This window comes from Agelaius tricolor, unplaced genomic scaffold, assembly GCF_023055355.1.
Source record: "Agelaius tricolor isolate 1412-34295 unplaced genomic scaffold, bAgeTri1.0.p SCAF_1, whole genome shotgun sequence".
In the NCBI taxonomy this organism is placed as follows: domain Eukaryota; kingdom Metazoa; phylum Chordata; class Aves; order Passeriformes; family Icteridae; genus Agelaius; species Agelaius tricolor.
Window position 1 is genome coordinate 38140189 of NW_027269261.1, and position 20846 is coordinate 38161034.

Sequence of the window (20846 nt, forward strand, 5' to 3'; positions counted from 1 at the left end):
GTGAATCAATTGATTGTTAGGAAAGTTAATATATATGATCTAGGGGAAAAGGCTAAAAGAAGGTCAGAAAAACAACTCTACAGATAGAATGCTTTTAAAAGCAGTTTTCTCTCTGGCATGGTCATCAAAGGAATATGTTAGTAAAGACCTAAATATTCTCTAAAACATTTAAATGAAATTTTAGAATTCTGTATTATATTTTAATGATTTAAGGAGGAATTTGTCTTCCAGCCATCCTTGCTTAAAGATCACACATTTGAACACTATATCATTAAAAATGAAAATAATATTATTTAATCAATCAGTGGGTTATTCTAAGCCCAAATCCTTTCAATTTTTTTCTTGTTAAACAAGCAGTGACTTAAAAAATGACAGGCAATTGAAATGAACAGGCATGGATTCTCTTCTAAAATACCTGAAATACGATTAAAATAATAAAGAAGAATGCATTTAGTTAAAAAATAATTCCTTTTTTTTGTTTGTCACACTGGAAGGAACTTTTTTGCAAGAAGGAATATTTTTACTGGAAATTCAGAGAAAGAAAAAATCCCTCAGGCTGGAGGCATTAATTTCTCAGAGAGAAAAATGTTCAAAATATATTTTGATTTCTCAAAATATAAATTCAGAATATATTGTATCATGCACTGGAAAAACATTATAAAATAGTTTATAAATCCAGTCATTGCATGACATAAAACTCAGAAGAAACAAATTACCTGTTTATGTCAAACTTGTGAGGAATCCAACTAAAAATAAATATAGCACAAACACAGAAAATGGGATTACTTAAGATATAGGACTTTTTGCTCCCTTTCACATAAGATATGGGCAAACCTATTGTCTGAGTTATTTCAACTTCAGCAAAGATATTAAATTGAGATATATGGCAAATAGCAAAGTACTTTGCAGCAGTATCATGAAAGTTCTGATGCACAATAAACAGCCACATATCTTCTTTGCCAGGATGATCCATATTGCTATTTTCATATTACAGACAGGTAAAAAAGCAGAAGAAGGAGGCCAATTTTGCCCCACATTGCAGATTGCCTTGGTGGTAGAAAGCTGAACGGAACCCAGGCACAGCCCCCTGGGTTGTCTGTAGTTTACATGAGATGTAAAGATGTCTGTAGTTTACATGAGAGTTCCTTTATTTTTAGGAAACAGAGGAGTCTGTCTAGCCTTTCTATGTTTTTATCTGTGGTCATTATGGGAGTGTAAAATTCCTTTTGATGTTCATTTTTGGTAAAAATTATTACTTTTAATATTACATTTCCCATAACGATTGGATCAGAAAATCCTTAAGTCCTTTTGCTGGCTTTTGTAACTCTCAGATTCCTGAATTCAGGGTGCCCCAATGTTCTCTGCATGAGACACACGTGCAGAAATAAACACCTGAGGGAGCCAGAAGTTTCTGCACCTTTGTCTATTGTTTCTATGAGGAACATCAGGGACATGCAACACAGTGCATGGAAGCACCTCCTCTGCTTTCAAAGGCAGCAGGCATGCTGCCATTCATATTTGCTTTGCTGGCAATGTAGTTGTAGGAGTTTTCAACCCCTGCATATATAAAGTCACCAATTGTTCCAGCTCCCACACTCTGACTTTTGCTAATGCAATTGTTTATGGAGCAACTTGGTGATACTTTCATCTAGATATGTAAAAACAACAACAACAAAAAAAACATAGCCAAAGAACCCAACTGTAAAATAAATCAAAAATATTTTTAAAGTGGCATTACTTTTAAAGTCAGATAATTTCAATAGTCTAATTTATAAATGCACTCCCACATATGAAGGAACAGTACACCATAGCACAGACATTGGATTGAATGGTTAGAAATTATCAATAGGAAGATCTTAATATAGCTTTGCTAATGAAGATAATAATGTGAAATCAAACACTTAAGTATCTTGGATCACCCACTTGCCAGAATCTTCTCTGTTCTGTGCTGTGAATCCTAAAACAGATATGTAGACAATCTCAGCTTAGGCCTAAAAGCTAGAAAAGCTCTCATCTTTGCACTTGTAACTTAGAAGGAAGTATTGTTTCTACCCAATTCCAGTCAGCAGACCAGTTCTTTTGATTGAGCCCAGAAAGAATAATCTCCATCCGAAGGAAGACTGAAGTTGTCCTTCTTGAGACTTTTACCATGCTGTTAAACATCACTTCTGTGATACAGTAAATCAAGGATACCTTAAACTTTGTTAAAAATATTTAATTAAGGTAATAGATATTTTTGTGAGTCAGATTTAGAGAAATGAATAGAGCACTCCTCTCTCAGTGTCACCTACAGAGTCCTTTTTAATGTTTAATAAAATTCCAAATAAAACTGATTTCTCTTTTCTTATTGTTCACATTCTGTTTGCACTTGATTTCCATTTTCTTATTGTTCATTCTATTTGCATGAAAAATGTTGTCTTGGACTACAGTGTAGTTAATTCCTATTTAATGTCAAATCATTGTCACTTTTGCATTTAGATATGTAAAGTTGAATGTGTTGCTAGCAGTTGTTCTAAGCATAGTCATAGTTCTCACATATTTACAGTATTTAGGAGTACTTAATGACTGTTAAATACTTCCTTTCACAAAGTTCTGCAATATTTTTATGGAATAAATATGGTTTTCTGGTCTGTTGTAATTTTCTTTCTGCAAATCATATAAGTTGATTTCTCTCACCTGCAGAAAGTAAGTTAAAACACTAATGTAATTGGAATTTTCCTCCTGGCTGACTGTGGTTCTTGAGAACCAGTCCTGGTTATTAAGGTCACAGACTTAAAGATAAAGATAAAAGCAAACAAGTATGCTTTTAAAGAAATCAAAGGTCTCTGATTTTTTTAAATTGTTCTGATATTCAAATACTAAAACATTTCCCCTGCAGGTTTCATCAGCCAGTACAAGTAGTTGCAATTAGGTTTATGTTAGGTTCTTCTGCCCAAAACTGGTCATTTCAGGTATTTTCAACTGCTTTAGGAAGTAGCTCCTTTATTATTCTCTTTACTCTTTTCTGTGAGGAGAATCTGTGTTCCTTATTCAATAAAGATAAATCTCATCCATGTTTGGAAAGTGAAATCTGTAATTAACATCTCTGACTTTTAAAGTTGGAGTTAAAGCTATTTATTCCTGAATTCATAAATGTATTATATTTAGCATTTATTAGTAATGAATTTCATCTGCAATTTTATCACCCAGTTTTTCTGTACAGTTCTTCAGAGTCAGTCCTTGTCTTTGGTATCTGGAATAACTTGATATCATCAGAAATCTTTGTTATCATCAGTGAAGACTCTTCCAAATCACATTTGGATCTAGTGAAAAGCATGGAAATTCAGCACAGATTCCTGCAAGGCCTTACTAGTGATATTCTTCCTCTGCCCACAGTTTCTAACTCTAAGTCAGTGTTTATTTCTATGGAAGCCATGGAGATTCAGTGAGGGACCTTATTAAATTCCTTTTGAAAGTCTAAGAAAACTGTTTTATCAGGTTTTTCTTGTCCACATTCTTCTTCTTCAATGATCTAGAGAACATAGAATGCTAGATTAGGATTTGCAGTACAGATGTCCGTACTTCTTTGATTCTGCAGACCTTTTTTCTAAATGGCATCACATTTCAGTGATAGCAGACCTGTGTTCATCAGGAGGGTGGATATTCGGAGCAATTTCAGTATCTTAGCACAGAAGAAAGAATGTACACCTAGGAACGGATAGAAACTCTACACTGGCATAGTCAATGAGCAGGTTTTTGGGACTCTCTTCTAAGTGTTCTTTGTACTATATAATTAAACTGGGCCCACAAATGTTAATACAATTCAAGCTTTATAGGAGCTGATCTAGTAAAATGCTACAATTAGAAGCACAACTAAAGCTGAAAGAAGCCACTGACTGGCTTTTTCTTCCATATTCTGCTATATCATGTTTTTTGAAAAAAATCAGTGTTTCACTATGGATCTTAGCATTTTCTGTCCCTTAGACTTTGGCTTTACCAAAAAAGGTCTTTGATGACAAAACTGGCATAAGGTTTTCATGCCTCACCCCCTATTTATCTTCCCCATTGTTTCACTGTAACACATCACTCTTTCAGTTGTACAGAAAGTAATTCGTGTACATCTGTATTGTTATTTGGATCAGGCTCTTACTGGACTTCTAAAAAGTACAGAACACAAGGTTCTTATTCTGGTTTTTATTCACTCTTGATTGAAATGCTGTGTTTTGTAACAGTCTTCATTACTGTTCTGTAAGTTTAGCATAGTACTATTATATAAGTACAGGTAGTTAAGTATTATGCACTTTGAAGATTTTGAACAAAATTTTGAAAGAGAAGTATGTATCACTTTAATCAATTGTATTTTGAGAACACCTCATGTTAGGACTTCTTCAAACCCGACTCTGTGAATTTAAAATAAGACCTTGATCAACAAGATTAAGTAGATCACAACAGTCAAGCATTTTTATCCTGAGTGCTTTTTACCTCACAGGATACTCTATGTATCTTGTTCTGCTTCAGGCAAAAAATTGTCTGAAACTGTTGCCTCATTTACCAATTGAGTGAGAGATATGAATGCAAAATAAATAGTTTTTAATGTTTGGTTGCAAGATCTAAATAGAAAATGGAAAATGTTGGTGCAATTCTAAGCATAGATTCACAAGTGTATTTCAAAAAGAAGTTGAAGAGAAAAATTACATTATCAACATAACTTTTAATATAACGAGCAAAATCTATAGTTAATAGTTAAAGAAGAAACAGAATTTTAGACAAACTGATTTGATTCTATAAAGCTCAGGATATCAATGTGCTATCTGGGAGAGCATGTTCTGATTTGATCTCTTCTGTGGAACTATATTGTGTCATGAAAAAGATCCACAGTGTATCGGGAGAAATGCTGTCTTGTTTCCTGGCTTATAGAATCTATCAATCTCATCTATCAGAGGAGAACTGTGGCTTCTGTTATAGACAATGTCTGGAACTGAGATAGGATTTTCCAAACTGCCACATAGAAAGAAAAGATATCAACTTATATAATTTCTAGGTCTTTAAGAGATAAGAAGCGTTACTCAAGGAAAAGATTTGAATGTTTAAAAATAATTATTTCTATTGTTTTATATGTAAACATCTAGCTAAATGGATAAGCAAACAAGTGGCATACATCTTAAGGAAGGTTTCTGCTCTTAATGGAAATTAACAAAAGAAACATTAAATTTACATCAGTTTACATGAATTGCCAATAAAATTTATCTGAAATTAACAATACAGTGACTTAACATTGATGCCTTGTAAAGGCTGACCTAGAACAGAGGCTAGACAGAATTGAAGTCTTCACTGAAGTCAGTGAATTGGTATCTTATATTGTCTCACTGCTAATAAGCTTTAATAAACAGTACTATGGTGTTTTAAATATGCTTTCAAGTTTCATAACTATCTCTGGCTTTGAATGGTAGAAATAGAACAAACTCAGATACTGAGCTTTTAAATCAGACATTAAGCGGCTATCATTATAAAATTTTCTTTTATTTAGGAATATTATTGTGAACTTCAGAAAATATTTGTTTGGAAAAGCTATAGCAGTAAAAATAATATATGTTCAAATGAAGAATACTTCATTATATACTTCAATTGAGCTATTATTTAAGCTGGAGGATTCTTGGAAAAGTGTATCCTAAATCAGAAGCAAAATCTTCCAGTTCATACCATTAAAGCAAAAAACATCAAAACTTCCAAGCAACAGAGTCAATTTATTGGGTTGGAGTGTTTTGTTGCTTAGCAAGAGAATGTTACAGTAGTCTAAAGGACCAAGGAAAAGTATGTACTGATGAGGCAGGAAAGCCCTCTCAAAATCCTTTAGGGAGCAGAAAGGTATCTTTCTTTAACTGAGAAGCAAACCGGTTGGGCACTTTGCAGTTTGTGTGAAGATCCATGTCTTCACAATAACAGATTCATCAGACTTCTAGGCCAAGAGGCAACAGCCTAGAATGTTTTCTAAATTGGAATACTTTGAATATTATGCATCTTTCCTTCATTTGGGCTATGTAGCTGTAGTGTACCAATTTCCTAAATGGTCTGCTGTGTAAGGATACTAGTACTTTCTTCAATTTCTCTTAACCTCTGGATGCCACTGATATTTTCCAATGTATTGGAATACACTTTTTTCATATACTGCATTAATGTTTTCTTCCTTTTATTCCTGTGGGAGAATGGTTAGTAGTGATGGTAGTACGCATAAAATAATTACCAGATTTTAAAAAGATAAACAGGTATTTGAAAGTGATGTATCTTTGGGGCAGGGACTGCCTCTAATTGAATGTTTATAAAGTGACTAATATAATCAAGCCAGGAACTGGTTGACTACTATGTGGGTGATGTGGTGGCTGAAGGCCTTTTGGGCACAGTGCTCATGTAATGATAGACTTTTCAATTATCAGAGAAGTAAGGAGATAGGTCAGCAGAACTGCAGCCTTAGACTTACAGAGGGCAGACTTTGGTCTGTTCAGGAGTACATTTGACAGAGAGCCTTGGGAGGCAGTCCTGAAGGGCAGTGGGGTCCAGGAAGGCTGGATGTTCTTCAAGGAGAAAATCTTAAAGGTTCAGGAGCAAATTGCTCCCATGTGCTGAAAGATGAGCCAACAAATGGGCCTGACTGAACAGAGACACTTGTCTAGAATTCAGGGGATAAAAGAGAGTTTATGACCATTGGAAGAAAGGGTCAGCAATTTGGGAAGACTAGAAAGTTTTCATAATGTTATGCAGGGAGAAAATTAGAAGTTCCAAAGCCCAAGTAAAATTTAATTTGGCTACTGCCATAAAATATAATTAAAAATATTTCTCTAGCTATATCAGAAGCAAAAGAAGGGCTAAGGAGAATCTATCTCCAGTCTTTTACTGTTTGTAGGGGGAAGTATAAGACAAAGGATGAGGAAAAGGCTGAGGTACTTAATGCATCCTTTGCCTCCATCTTTAGTTGTAAAACCATTTATTCTCAGAATACCCTGTATACCCCTGAGCTGTAGATAGGGATGGGGAGCAGGATGAAACCACCATAATCCAATGAGAAATGGTCAGGTACCTGCTGTTACACTTGGACAGAGACAAGTCTATAGCATCAGATGGGATCCATCCAAAAGTTCTTCCTAGGAGTATTTGGACAGCCATTTCCACTTACATGACATACTCTGCATGCCTAGAAATAAGGTTTCTTATAGTCTGGGACAGCTTCTACAGTCCAGAAGTACTATTCCTGGGAGTGGGTACAATTTGTTAAAAATTAAGAAGCGGTGATTTCTGTCAATGATTAATTTTTATATCTCTTAATTAATTTTGTGTGTAATAATAATTAATTTTACTAATTTGTAATAATTAATTAAATTGTATATAAATATTCATTCATGCTTGTATGCATGGTATAACTGTTGCACTGAAATTTGCCAGTGTTAGTGATAATTTCCCTATTAGTTCAGTTAGCTATTATTTGTGTGTATGACAAGTTAGTAGTGAATAAATCTATACCTCAAAACTTGCTCTTCCAACCACTCTTACATGAAACTGAATAATGCCTGTTACTCTCTAACAGAGTATTTTCCTACCTGAGACTTGGTCCCAATGTTTAAAATTGCATCTGGGTGTCTCTCTTTGCTAAAGAAGCCTTAGAACATCCATCCACAAAAGCATAATTTGGAATAGGCAGCCTCTTTGCTGGAATTTAACGTGAGCATGCTGCATTGTTGGGCTTCCTGTCCACACATTATTATCCTCAGAGACAATGTGAAATTAAGAGCAGCCTGGTGACTACAGCAGGGACTATTGCAGAAAATAAACAATATGGAATTCAGTCTGTATATTCATTTAGCAGTACTCCTTTAACATGGATGAAGTTGATGAATAGTACCTTTATACCTTGGACTTTCTTTTTCTAACAGTAGGTTCAGTATGTTGTTCACAAGCATGCCAAGAGGCATGAGAGGAGATTATTTACTAGTTGATTTTTAGAATTGTCTCTGTCTATTCACACAACCAATCTGCCCTGCCCTTGGTTTGGAGATCTAGCTCTGATTTTTAACACTCAGCAGGCATGTAATAAGCAGCAGAAGCAGGTGGGGCACAACACATTTGCTTAAAGAGATGGAAAAACTGACATTGCTCCTTTGTGAAAATACTACTTCATTCCCTATGAAATGGCATTCCTGTGCTCTGATAAAACTCAGCACAGGAAATACTGAATCACAGAATTGTAGAATCATAGAACCATGGTTTGATTTGCAAGGGGGCTTTAAAGATCATCTAGCTCCAACACCTCTGCAATAAGTAGAGATATCTTTGATCCTAATACTTCCACTTGAAAAGGCAGTTTTTGAAAAAGTTACTAATAACTCCTCTTTAAATTTTTTTGTTCTTTGCTACAATTTTTTTCTAAATGCTTAAACTTTGTTATGGTGTCTCAAATCATATATTTAAATGTCTCTGTTTGTAAAACATAGTAATGAATATGAACGATCTTTTTCAGTTCTGTCCCAATGCAATGATGTACAAGTCTATATAATGGGGCAGAACACTGGAGTATTAGACCAATATATAAGACCATACCAAATCTGACAACTGCTGACAAATTTATCCAGCTGCATAATTTCAGAAATGCTTTTATAAATACGTGGATTTTGCAAGGAAAAAAAAAAACTTATTTCAAGCGTGAATCATTTTAGTTACAAGAAAGAATGCAAAGCACTTGCTTTTAGTAAAATTAAAAGAGAAGAAACAAGAGGTTTTTATGAAATGTCTTAGTGTCATAAGATTAGAAGCATGACACTGAAAGCCTACATCTAAGTAGGCTAGACAAAACCTTTTTTTCCCCCTAGAATATTTTTCTTTTGAAAAAGCCTACAAGGTTTGTTTGTTGGGGGTTTTTTTCTATAAACATTTGCTTCATTGTACTGATTCTCAGAATAGTAGGAATTGTCAGTTGAATGAATAAAATTATCATTAAATAAATGAGTACAAACATACAAACACCAATTGTTGCACTAGAATGCATCTGTTGTCAACCTTTGCAGGTTGTCTTGCAGTTGTATAGTTCCATTGGCCCCAAGTGGTACTTACTGAACATTTATTTTTCATTTGTTTGGACCACGCCAGTATTATACAGGCAGCATGAGGGAATAATGAGCTGCATTCTTTGGGTTACTGAAGAGTCAGCACAAATTGTGGGAACAAATAACAATCAGACAAGGCTGTGTTTTATAACATCAGGACTGCAATCCATCTTTGGGATCTTTCTAAGCTGGGCTAATAAAGGCCCACTTACAATTCCCAACAGAGTATAGTTTAATTAAATTTGTCCATTGGAGGACTCCTCCCCCTCCCTTTACATTTTAGAAATTAATTCTGCTTTCTGCCTGTTGTTCTTTTTGCATCACAGATGCACTGAACCTTCGTAACCGACAGGTCCTCTGCACCACGCTGAAAGTCATCCAGCACCTGGTGGTGTCAGCTGAAATGGTGGGGGAGGCCTTGGTGCCCTATTATCGGCAAATTCTCCCAGTCCTAAACATCTTTAAGCACATGAATGGTGAGTTATGCTAACAGACACTGTGTCTTTCAACTCCTAAGGCAAAAAGGGGCTTGAGGCAGGGTTAATTAACAATGTAGTTAAGATTTATTACCGTATATAAACTCAAATCCATTTGGAGCTCTAAATAATGTAAACTCCCCCTCTTACTATTCCCTAAGGATGCACTGAAATTAACAATTTCATTTATTACTCCTTGCACGTACAGTTTATTTAACACAGTACAGAAGCAGTGAAGCAGTTCTATAATCTTCCAATAATTAAATTGTAAACTTTGTTACAGTCTTTTGAATACATTAATAAATTGCAAAGCTTTTTTCCTCCCTCCAACACATTAGTTTAGTCCAGCTGTTTTATTCAATTCTGTGCTCTCCACAAGCAATTTGCTGCTACCAGAAGGTTTAGGAAAGATTAAAAATAAAAGTAGAGATCAAACTAATTAATTTGAGGGTCAAGAAAACTCCATGTCATAGAAGATTTTCAAGTTAGATGATATTGAGCAAAACAGTGAAGTTTGAAGATATTGCTGCATGCTTAGCAGGCTTCATTATAGAGATATTTAGAACTAATTTATATCTACAGTTAAGTATGTGTTTTCTTTGTAGTGCAGATCTTGCCAGTTTCAGTCTTTAATGACTGGTACTGTGAGTTCTATATACTGTGAGTACATTTACACCACAGTCATCAGCTGAAATCAACATGATGTATATTGCTTTTGCCAAATTAATTTTTTAAATATTTTTTGCAAGTAAATCTATCTGTACTTATTTTCAATTATCTACAAAGTTACTGACTTAAAAATTCCTGTTATTGACTTGTGGCCACATAGATGAAAAGAAATTAATTCCTCACAAGCTTTCAAAGGAGGGCTTTCATTAAATTCATGGCATTTTAATAGTTCTCTGCAGGACTCCTTCTTATTATACTTTCTGTTTGCATTACCACAGAATATAATACCTTATACTCACTCTTTAGCATGTATAAGATTCAAATCAGATTGAAAAATGCCTGTCCAGAGACTGACTTGAAGGCACAAATGAAATTTGCGTTTTAGATCTCTTTAAATACGTGTATGTCTCTGACTTTACTTAGTGCGAAACATTCAGTAACATGGAATTTCACAAATGCAAGTTATTTCTGATGACAGTTGTGGCTTTCCAGAAGCTGTGGGATGAAAGGTTATGAGTGAAATCTGTTGGCTGAACTCAAGCAGTTTCAGTAGGGCTCCTTTTGAATTGGAAGATTTCCCCCTAACAGATCTAATTTCAGTATCTGGCACAAAAAAAGACCGTAAAAATGACTCTCATTGATTAATGAATATACCACACATGCTTTTTTCCAAATTTCTGCCTGAAGTAGCTCATAAATTCTCTTGACTGGGCTTTTCTACAGTGATTTCAGATGAATAATAGGGAAAGCTCATGTGTAGCCAGGTACATAGCTTGGCAAGGCATTAAACGCAATCTAAATATATCTTCAGTTCTGATTGTATTGTGAGCAAAATGAAACATATTTTCAACATATTTGTATGAGATCTGTACTCTGTGCATTTGTGCCTACGTAAAACTACACTAAATCATTATATTTGACATTAAAGAACTAAGGCCCAAAAATAAATTAAAAGTAATAGTTGAAAATTAGATTATTTTATTAAGTCATTACTTTTTTTAGAAATAAAAATTTTGAAACTTTAGTATTACTAGGAATGAAATAGATGCCAATCGCAAAGCCGACCATGTGAAACTGTTCAACTTCTTGGGTACTCATCTGAGGATGATAGGGAATACCTCTGTCTTCTCCTTCCACAAAAAGATTATGTTTCATTCCTCCTTCCCTGGTGGTTGGCAGAAAATACAGGGTTCTTTCCTCCTCTTTCTATCTCACATAAGCTAATAGGTAGCTGAGGTGCAGGTGTTTGCTCCCAGTTATAAGGAAATTGCAGAGACTGATCTGGACTATTTTCTTCACTGTTTATTTTTACAGGTGAAAGATGTGGTAAGTGAAGTGTTCTTCTTTCTTCTTTTCTGTATAGCTTGTGAAAGTAAGAATTGTGGTGCATCTTCCTGCACTGGTTTGATTTGCAGTCTATTAAGTCAGACATTGTGGAAGTTTGTCCAGACTTAAGTTAACTGGAAGAAGTCAAGTTTTAGTCATTGCCACCTCACTAGATCAGTATCTATCTGATGAAAGGAGCTCTTTCTCAAATTCAGCATCTGTGAATACCACTCTCAGTGTGTGTGATATGAAGCTCTGAAACTTCCAAGCCAAAATTCTTTAGATACAAAAAGTTTCCATACCTTAGGTGGAGGCTCAGATGTCATAAAAAGAGTATATTCCTTATTTAATAAAACACATGTGTTATTGCTATTGGTAATTTTTGTAAATTATAAAAAAGGAGAGCATTGATGAAAAACAAATGAGGAGTTTTAATCATTGAAAGCATATAAAATGTGCTCACCTATCTGAGTCACAAGATACAGGTTTAAAATAAACCAATGTAATCTAAGTTACAAATGCTGGGGGAAGATCTGAACCTCCTGAGACAGTCTGTGTGAAAGCCAGAAGAGAGGGTTCCATTAACTTCTGAAGAGTCTTGTTAGTGAGCAAGGGACTTTTTGGTGCCCAAAGCGTATTTGGTGTGTCTGAATTTGTGCCCTCTCTGGAACTGAGGCCCTGACTCTCAGTAGATGTTTCTTTTCCCTCGGGTTCCCAAGTGCCCTGTTGCAGAGCATTAAGACATGAAAGAGCAGAATTCTGCTGGTGATGCTACCACCACTCATGTCTTTGTTGGTGGAGACAGGGAGAGCACCCTCACCATCTAGCCAGAGTGTGCTCTGAAACAGGGTTGAAACTTTCTGCTGAAACTCTTAGCCAGAGCCATAAGACTGGCAGGAGAGCAAGAGAAGGGAACATGAGTATATTCCAGTGATTGAGGAAGAGGAATAGTGCTGTGACACAGGAGCTGTTTGTCTGTTTTCTAGAGACTGGGAGGAGACTAACAGTCTTCAAGCAAGCTTCCCAAAATAGGGATTATTATATAAATTTGCTGCTATATAAGATAAAAAACTAAAGCTGTCATGATAGTGCTTATTAAGTCTTATTATATACTCTGTAATGGCACTGTAGTTATATGTGTAAGGTAAATGTACTCTTATAAAACTCATTTAAATCTTGTGAAGAGGGAAAGAAATTTCTGTATAGACTCAAATGGAAATATTCTTTTGCATCACAAATCCCTATCTTTTATGTATCCTATTTTCTAAGCTGTCTTTTATAAATCTGTGAATTATCTGGAGTAAATACAATTTAAAAACAAATACAGTAAGCTTGTTATTTTATGAAAGCAGACAGAAGAGAAAAATAAAAGAGAAAAAAGGAGAGAAAAAGGAGCCTTCAGGGCCAGGAATATGCTATTAGGGTGCATTTATGTCAGAATGGTATCTGAAATAGAAACAAATTCATTAAAAGGATTAGACTTTTAGGAACAGCAAAATTCTCCTGTTTGATTTACCTGACTGGTAAATGAAAATTTCATGTATTTAGTTTAACAGCTATTTTCATGTTATCAGTTTATATTATATGGAGCAAGAGCAGTTCTGCATATAAAGTTAGAAAAAACAAAATATTATTAGGGTTTACAGGCCTCAAAGAGAGGAGGGTGGATTGCCACTGCACTGTGGAAGGTACCTCTCCAGCATGGTAATTTCATCTGTGACTTGTTACAGTCACTGTGAGGTAAACAGTGGAAGTAGGGCAGCCTGAACTTTCTCTTGGCTGCAATAAAATTGCCTTGACACTATCAATAACGTAAAGCTCGTGTAAACTTTGGACAGTCTCTACCTATGTAGCCAGTCCTTGAAAATAAAATTTTAGAGGTATGACTGAGAATACCTGATGCAGCTGTATTGTAGCATTTAACCAAGTGTGAAGCCAGAAAGCAGAATAATACTGCATGCTTTACAGCACCTGAACTTCACTTGGGAAAAAACATTCTCTTGTCTGAAAGGTACTTCACATACTTTGGAGAACTCTATTTTACAAAATGCAGTAATATTGCACAGACTCTAAAAGGAAGAAGCAGGACCTAAGTGTTAAATGGCAAAAGCAAAAGACTGTGCATAAAGGTACAAGTCCTCTCTGTGTTGGAGTTCAAGTATTTTCAGAACTGCCTGTGTATTCCAGAGGCAGTGATGCTCCTCCAAGTGGTTCATAGTTATTAGTGGGAAGCAGCAATTATCCTTTAATGTTATTGAATATGCTCTAAAGAAAAATTGTTTGCCCAGATTTCAACTGTATGTTTCTTCCTGTGGGAAATACAAAAGTCCTTTCAAAAGTCAGTCTTCTTCTAAAGTACTTTGTACCTTGCCAATTCTGTGTTCAGATATCTCAATCTTTCAGAATAAGAAAAATCCACAAACAAAAAAACCCAGATGTCTTTAACATCAATATTTACAAAGTAATGTATTTGAGGCTCTCTTGATTTCTCCTATGAACTCTGAGATTTTAGACTATTCTCAGACAACTTTTCTCAGAGTTCCAGTGCTACTAGCTTTAGCTTTTCTTTTTTTCTTTCCTTTTAAACTGAAAATGGAGATTCCTAGAGAATTAGTTGATTCACAGTTGAAATTTTCTAAAAAAACATTCAATGCTGTAAGATTATTGATAAAATAAACCATGTTTATATACTAGTAACATAAACTGTATTCTACAGTTTTCACATTGTTCTTATGTTTAATTTTGACATTTATTCTTCCTATTACTTTGCATATTTTGCAAGATTTTAATTATTTCTAAGCTTTCTTTGAAATTCATCAGGTATAATTTCTGTAATTTGAGAGCAAAGATTCTGATGTGGCTTTAAGGATACACACTTCAAAGTGTTGTCATGGGCCACCATGACAACACGGATCTAAGTGAAGAAACTAGTTTTGATACATTTTCTGGGGTTTTTTTAATATATACCTTCAGTACAAGAGGATCCAGGATGTTCTGATTCATCAACATTTAATGAAAAATATTGTGATTTTCCCAAAATGGCATCTGCCAGTAAATCACATTTTTAAGCAGATGAAGACAGATTGATTGCACTCCAAAAATGTTATTGCCATACTGCTGAGAAGCAAAATATATTTTTGTCATTCCCAACTGTGATTCATGATATTATTTCAACAGGCTTTCTGTGAATTACAGTTCTAAGGATATTTATTTAACAAATATTCTTCAATGTTTTTAAGAACATCAAAACATTTCTCATTGATGACATCCGCTGATGGACTTTTAATGCTATTTTTCAAAAATGTCTCAAGTTTTTTTGTCAAGACTCTCATCTTGAAAGTATAAGTCTCACAAAATAATTTTTTGTGTTGTAATTGAGTAAGCAGGAAAGTGATCCTCAACCATTATCATCTGTTGTCTCACCTTTTTTTGCATTGATCAATCTCATTTTTTTTCAATTACCATTATTGCATATAAAGCTACAAAAAATTCACTGGAACTCTGAAGCACAGAAATTGGGAGTTACCAAGATACACCTGTATTAGAGCATTTGTTGCTTTAGTATCTTCAATAAAAACCATGTGAGTTTAACCTGATTATATAGTAAACTTCTAATGTGTAATCAATACTCTGTAAGGTATTTTCTAACACAATGAGGGAATCATTACACTTTGATCATAATTGCTGGGTAATTTCTAATTACTATTTCGTTTCTTAGCTGAAAAAACAGGACAAGTCTGCAAAATAGAACTAATTCAGCTTTGATTAAATTGAAGCTATTCACTCTTAGCACTTACTTTTAAATAGTCTAATTAATTCAGCATCTTGAATTTTCGATAAAAGAAAAATGAAAATTTTCCCATGTCAGAGGGTGATACATTACATCCAATATTTTCATTTTCCCTTTTCAGTTTTTTAATTTTTTGGCAATTATGACTCAAGAAAATGAGTTTTTCTATTGAATGAAAAACAGGGTGTGTATGAGTTAGGACTTCTGAATTCACAGAAAATTCATGGACAAGTAAAATAGGGAAACATTAAATTCTTCCTGTGCTTCAGTAGAAATATCTGTAAAATGGATATAACCTGAAAGGGCTTTGTAGCCCTCAATCAGCATTTTGTTTGGCAATTAATTAGAGCTTTCACAAAGTACCAGAAGTGTGGTATGTCAGTGAAACATAATTTTCATAGAGTTAAGGATTCATATCATGCTTTGCTCCAATACATTTGTTAGATTTGTGTTCCTTTGGGAAATAATTACCATGGAAATACCACATTTGAGGAATATTTGGACATTCAGGGCTAGACTTGTGCAGAATTACAGTAGCATCTGTATGTCTGTTTTTACTGGATGCTAATACCTGTCTTAATTTCAGCAGGTGTGTTTCTGGCCTCCAAATGGGACATGAAAGTGTTTAAATTCCCTGAGAAGTCCATAGAGGAAGGAACCCTAAATCTAATGCATAGCTGTAGTACTAACACCAAAACACAACATGAATAGTTATTTTAGTTTATTTTGCTTGCAGCTTTATTTGTGGCTTGTTTGGCATTGGGTTGGCTAAGAAGGCCAGTGGTATCCTGGCCTGTATCAGCAATAGTGTGGCCAGCAGGATGAGGGAAAGTGATTGTCCCTCTATACTCAGCACTGGTGAGGCCACACTTCCAATCCTGTGGTCCAGTTTTGGGCCTCCCATTGTAAGAGGGACATTGAGGTGCTGGAGTGTGTCCAGAGAAGGGCAATGAAACTGGGGAAGGTCTGGAGCACAAGTCTTTTTGCAGCTGAGGGAGCTGGATGTGGTTAGCCTGGAGAAAAAAAGACTTGAATGGGATCTCATTTGCTCTCTGGAACTGCCTGAGCGGGGGCTGTAGCAAGGTGGGGGCTGGTCACTTCTCCCTAGTAATAAGAAATAAAACAAGAGGAAATGTCCTCAGGTTGTGTCAGGGAAGGTTTAGATTGTGCATTAGGAAGAGTTTCTTCATGGACAGGGTCCTCAAACATTGAAATAGACTGGCAGTGGTGGGGTCACCAACCCTGAAGCTGTTTAAAAAACTTGTAGATGTGGCACTTTGGGATTTAATTTAGTGGTGAACTTGATGGGGTTAAGATCATGGTTTGACTTCATAGAGGTCCTTTCCAACCTAAACAGTTCTATAGTTCCATGCTATTTAAAAAAAAAAATAAAACGCATGTACAATTTTGCAAGCTGGAACTAGAACCCACAGTTCTCAACTGCTGTTTGACTTATGTAACTGCTTCATCTGTAATTTCTACTTTGGGTAGGAGTTCTGAATTCTTTGCTGAACCTAAGTGAACCACACCATAAGGGATGGTGCAGGCTGGCACAGATTCGTCTAGAAAATACTACCCACAGGGTCAGCTAGTTTAGCACGTGTCCCAGTTTGGTGGAATAGCATATCCACAGGTTCACAGTTCCCTAGCTGTCATGGGTGGATCAGAACTTCACCTGCCATTCTGTAGCTCTGGATAAAGGCCTTTAGGTTTTGGATGAGTAGAGTTCATACATGTGCCTGAACTTCTCATTTTCAATGGAGTTGCTATAAGCAGCTCCCTATGGACTTTGTCAATCTTTTCAGGCTCTTGATTCAGTTTGCAAAGACTTGAGACACCTATATGTGTTCTCTAGATATTAAGACTTTCTTTGGATCTGCCCCTTACAATGTAAATTATTTTTAAAATTGTGCCCCTTACAATTGTAAAATTTGACTACTGCCCCTCCAGCTAGGAGTTATTCCTTTCTTCTGGGTAATTAATTTCTATATTTTCACACAATTGGTTTGCAGTTGGTTGTTGGGATTGAGAAGTGATTTCTTTAGTTGGACTTTTGCTGTCGACTTCACGTAGAAGTACTTTCAGAGTACACACAAAGTAATTCCGACAAAATATTTGTTTTCTGCATAATTCTCTTTTTATATATGTTTGCAAACAAATTTGCCTTAAGTTTGAGGAGACATATGATTTCAGCTTGTCACATTTATTAAGGTGGCATTTTTTTTACTTTATACATCTGAAATCTGGGTTCACATAATAATTTTAAGTTGATTATGTTTGTTTATTGCAGATGTTTTTATTTGTGTGCTCAATTAGTTCTGAGAACTAATTAAAACTGATGGAATTCAATTTTCTGTGCTGAGAAAAATATTTCTGTGAAAGTCAGTGTGAGGATGCCAAAATCGAAGAAATGTGTTTTGCACTTGGCTTTCTCTTCTTATATTAATAAAATAAACCCTAAAACCAACAGGTAGTGGGGAGAGAGAGGCTTGGGAGAGAGGGAAGTCCTTGTACGGGTAACAATTTTCTTGTGGCATTTCTCTCTCTCCCTCAAGGAAAACAGATTAAAGCCCCATATAATGGAATGATACCGGTGGGAACATAAATATTGCAGTGTGATTAAACCACCAAAATACTCAGGTGATTAAAGTGCTTCAGGTCTTTCAGTTATTATTCTGTTATATCATTTCATCTCATTTCAAGACGTTGCTTTTTTCACAGTTTTTGAAGAACACTCTAGGCAACAAAATTGATTTTGTGAGGCCCATAGCGTTGTACTATTGATTTATTTTTTTATATTGCACATCCATCATCTTTGTTTTCAGACACTCCAGCAAAAATATGTATTCTTGTTATAACATCATCTGGCTGTCCCAATACTGATGCAATTAGTGCATGGAAATCTTTGTGTCTTTGACAGGACTATACTAGCTGAGAGGTACCCTTTTGACTTTTCTTATTTGAGAATTAGGTGAAGTAGATCAGACATTTATAAACAGAGAATTTGCTCACTAATGTAATCTAATTCAAAACTTAGAAATTTTAGCTAGAAATTATATTTTTGGGGGGGAATAAAAAGTCAAACCAATCAACCAACCAAAACAATCCAAACAAAATCCAAAAGCAAATAAACAATCCCCAGAACACCTGATTTTATGTTAAGACTTTCCACTGTGTTAGGTTCCTAGTTATTTTTGCTTTGAAAAGGTAATCTGAAATTCAGCAAATATAAGAAATATCAAAGCCATTGTTCAAGTCTCTCTCTTCTCACTTTGTTGTGGGTATTATGATACAGTTTGTAAGAAAAAAAATGTGCCACGGTTCATAAGAAGAAATCAGATCAATATCTAATTAAGGATTTTAATAATTTTTCAGATTTAGCAGTTGTTGAGCTACCCTTGAGCTTAGTTGACACATGACAGTGATGGGGTTACTTGTGCCTGCTTTCTGCCTTTGATTCTCCAGGCCAGTGATCAGAAACCCATTTAGGGATGAATGAAATGGGAAAGGACTTTGGCCAATATACAAAGCAGAGGTTGTCAAATGGCACTGCACTTGTCTCAATGCAAAATGCCTTTTCTACTTCCATAATGCTGGGTATTGGTTAAGACATTGATATTCTGAAGTGATTTTCTATAGTGTCAACAGTAATTGTATACATTCTTTTTCACTCACAACAATCCCTGTGTATTGATATGTTGTTTCTTGTTTTTTACTTAATGTTCAATTCTTAAAGACAGAAGCAGATGCATTTCTGATGTATTTGTATGGGGTTTTTGTGATGAGTTAATAATCCATGGTCCCTTACAAGGATTCTGAAGCTTAACAGTAGTTCAACTACATAACAATGATGTGTTATTGAACTGAGCTAGGGATTGTGATTTGAAATTAAATTTAAGTATGATTCCTTATATTAAGTATATTCCTAAAAATTTTTCCTTAAATTCCTTATATTTCTCTTAGAAGCATGCTTAAGTATAAGGTAGTAAAAACAATGTTGATCAATTTATTATTTTATGTACTTTAAGAGAGCAGAAATTCTAATTAGACATAAAAAATTCTGAATATTTCTGTAGCTAGCAGAGTGTTAGGAAAAGTATAAAAAATTTAGCAAATAATTAAGGAATGAAACTGAACGCAAAAAATGGAAATTTTTGTTCAAAGAATGTTCTCCCGAAAACCTCACCTTTGTGTCTGTCAGCCCTTCTTTTTCCTCCTAGCATTTTCCCACATTTTTCATTCTTACCTAATGTCATTGTATTTTATGTTAGCCCTACTTTTGAAGACTTTACTTTAAATTTTTTAATCTACTTTTGAGAATAGAAAATTCTTTCCATTTTGCTGGTTTACTATTATTGTCAGTGTTTTTGTGTAAGAAGGAAGAGTCCTTCAACAAATGCCACCAAAAGTGAAATAAATTTTAAGAATTAACTTAAGAATTACCTTTAAGCATTAACTCCTGCTCCACCAAAGAAAATACGGAGGGAGCATTACAGAGAAAAGTAAGTTTTTTATTACATCTATCCAGTAAATTAAATGTTTAATAAATCTAACCTCACTGAGGGAGGTATAATGCAAGAAAACCGTATAGATCTCTTTGGAACTGAGAAAGAAAATTACCTAATCTTTTCATTGTAGAGGAAGTTCCTGAAATTACTGTAGCTAAAGGATATTTCTCTGATGTACATGAAGGTACTTCTGAGGATTTTTTTGCTTGAGATGATTTTCCTTCTTGTTATCAGTTTAATACTTAGAAATTTCCATCTCTTCCTTGCCATTGTCTCAGAAGTTGTCCATCTGTGTGTTGTGATTTGATAAGCAAAATGAGTATACTTTTCAGCCATGCTGGCTGGACTGAGTGTGCATGATAGAAAACAAGGAATAAAGACATATGCCAAGATACCTGCATCTCTTTAAGAGGCTGTATTTTGGTTTGAGGAGAACTGAACACTAAGAAAAAAGCTTTACTGATAAATATGAGTATGATGTTAAATGCTGATCTATACTTTAAACTATACATTCTATATTGTATTCCTGACTAGCAATGGAAAGAGACAAAATGTATTCAGAAAGGTTGGATATGTGAACGTTTCATCTTTGGAGCAACCTGTCTCCACCGATTGCAGGGAGAGCCTGGAGAGGTTAGCCTTTTTAGGGGCAAAATTAGCTTTGGTACTCTGTCCATGGGTTAGATTTCAGAGAGAAGCAGACTGTCTCAGTAGATTAATCTATCACAAAAATGACAATTGCAAATCAAAATTAAACAGTGGAGCGGTCATAACAGGAAAATCCTCAGAGATGCTCATGATTACAACTTAGAAAAATAAATGTAAGGCATATGGATAATCTGAGTTGCAATTGCAGTCTCTGTAATAAGAACATTATGTGGTATCTATTTGAGCAGCACCACAAATAGTATTCACAGGCATTATGAAAAGGCAGTTTCCCTGTGGCACCAGAGACATCCATGTTAGGCCCCAGAATCTCTTCTTGAAAGATTGTTTGTATTTTCTTTCT

The 20846-nt window shown here is 35.0% G+C and overlaps 1 protein-coding gene across 6 annotated transcripts in view; it reads left to right on the forward strand.

The window, feature by feature from the left end:
• The window catches only part of PACRG (parkin coregulated), a 215057-nt gene that overhangs the window by 109067 nt on the left and 85144 nt on the right, over window positions 1-20846 (forward strand). For all 6 annotated transcript variants that reach the window (XM_071430457.1, XM_071430418.1, XM_071430446.1 and 3 more), the window contains one exon: window positions 9395-9544. In XM_071430457.1, coding sequence (XP_071286558.1) covers window positions 9395-9544 — 150 coding nt within the window. The remainder of the gene's footprint in view (window positions 1-9394; window positions 9545-20846) is intronic.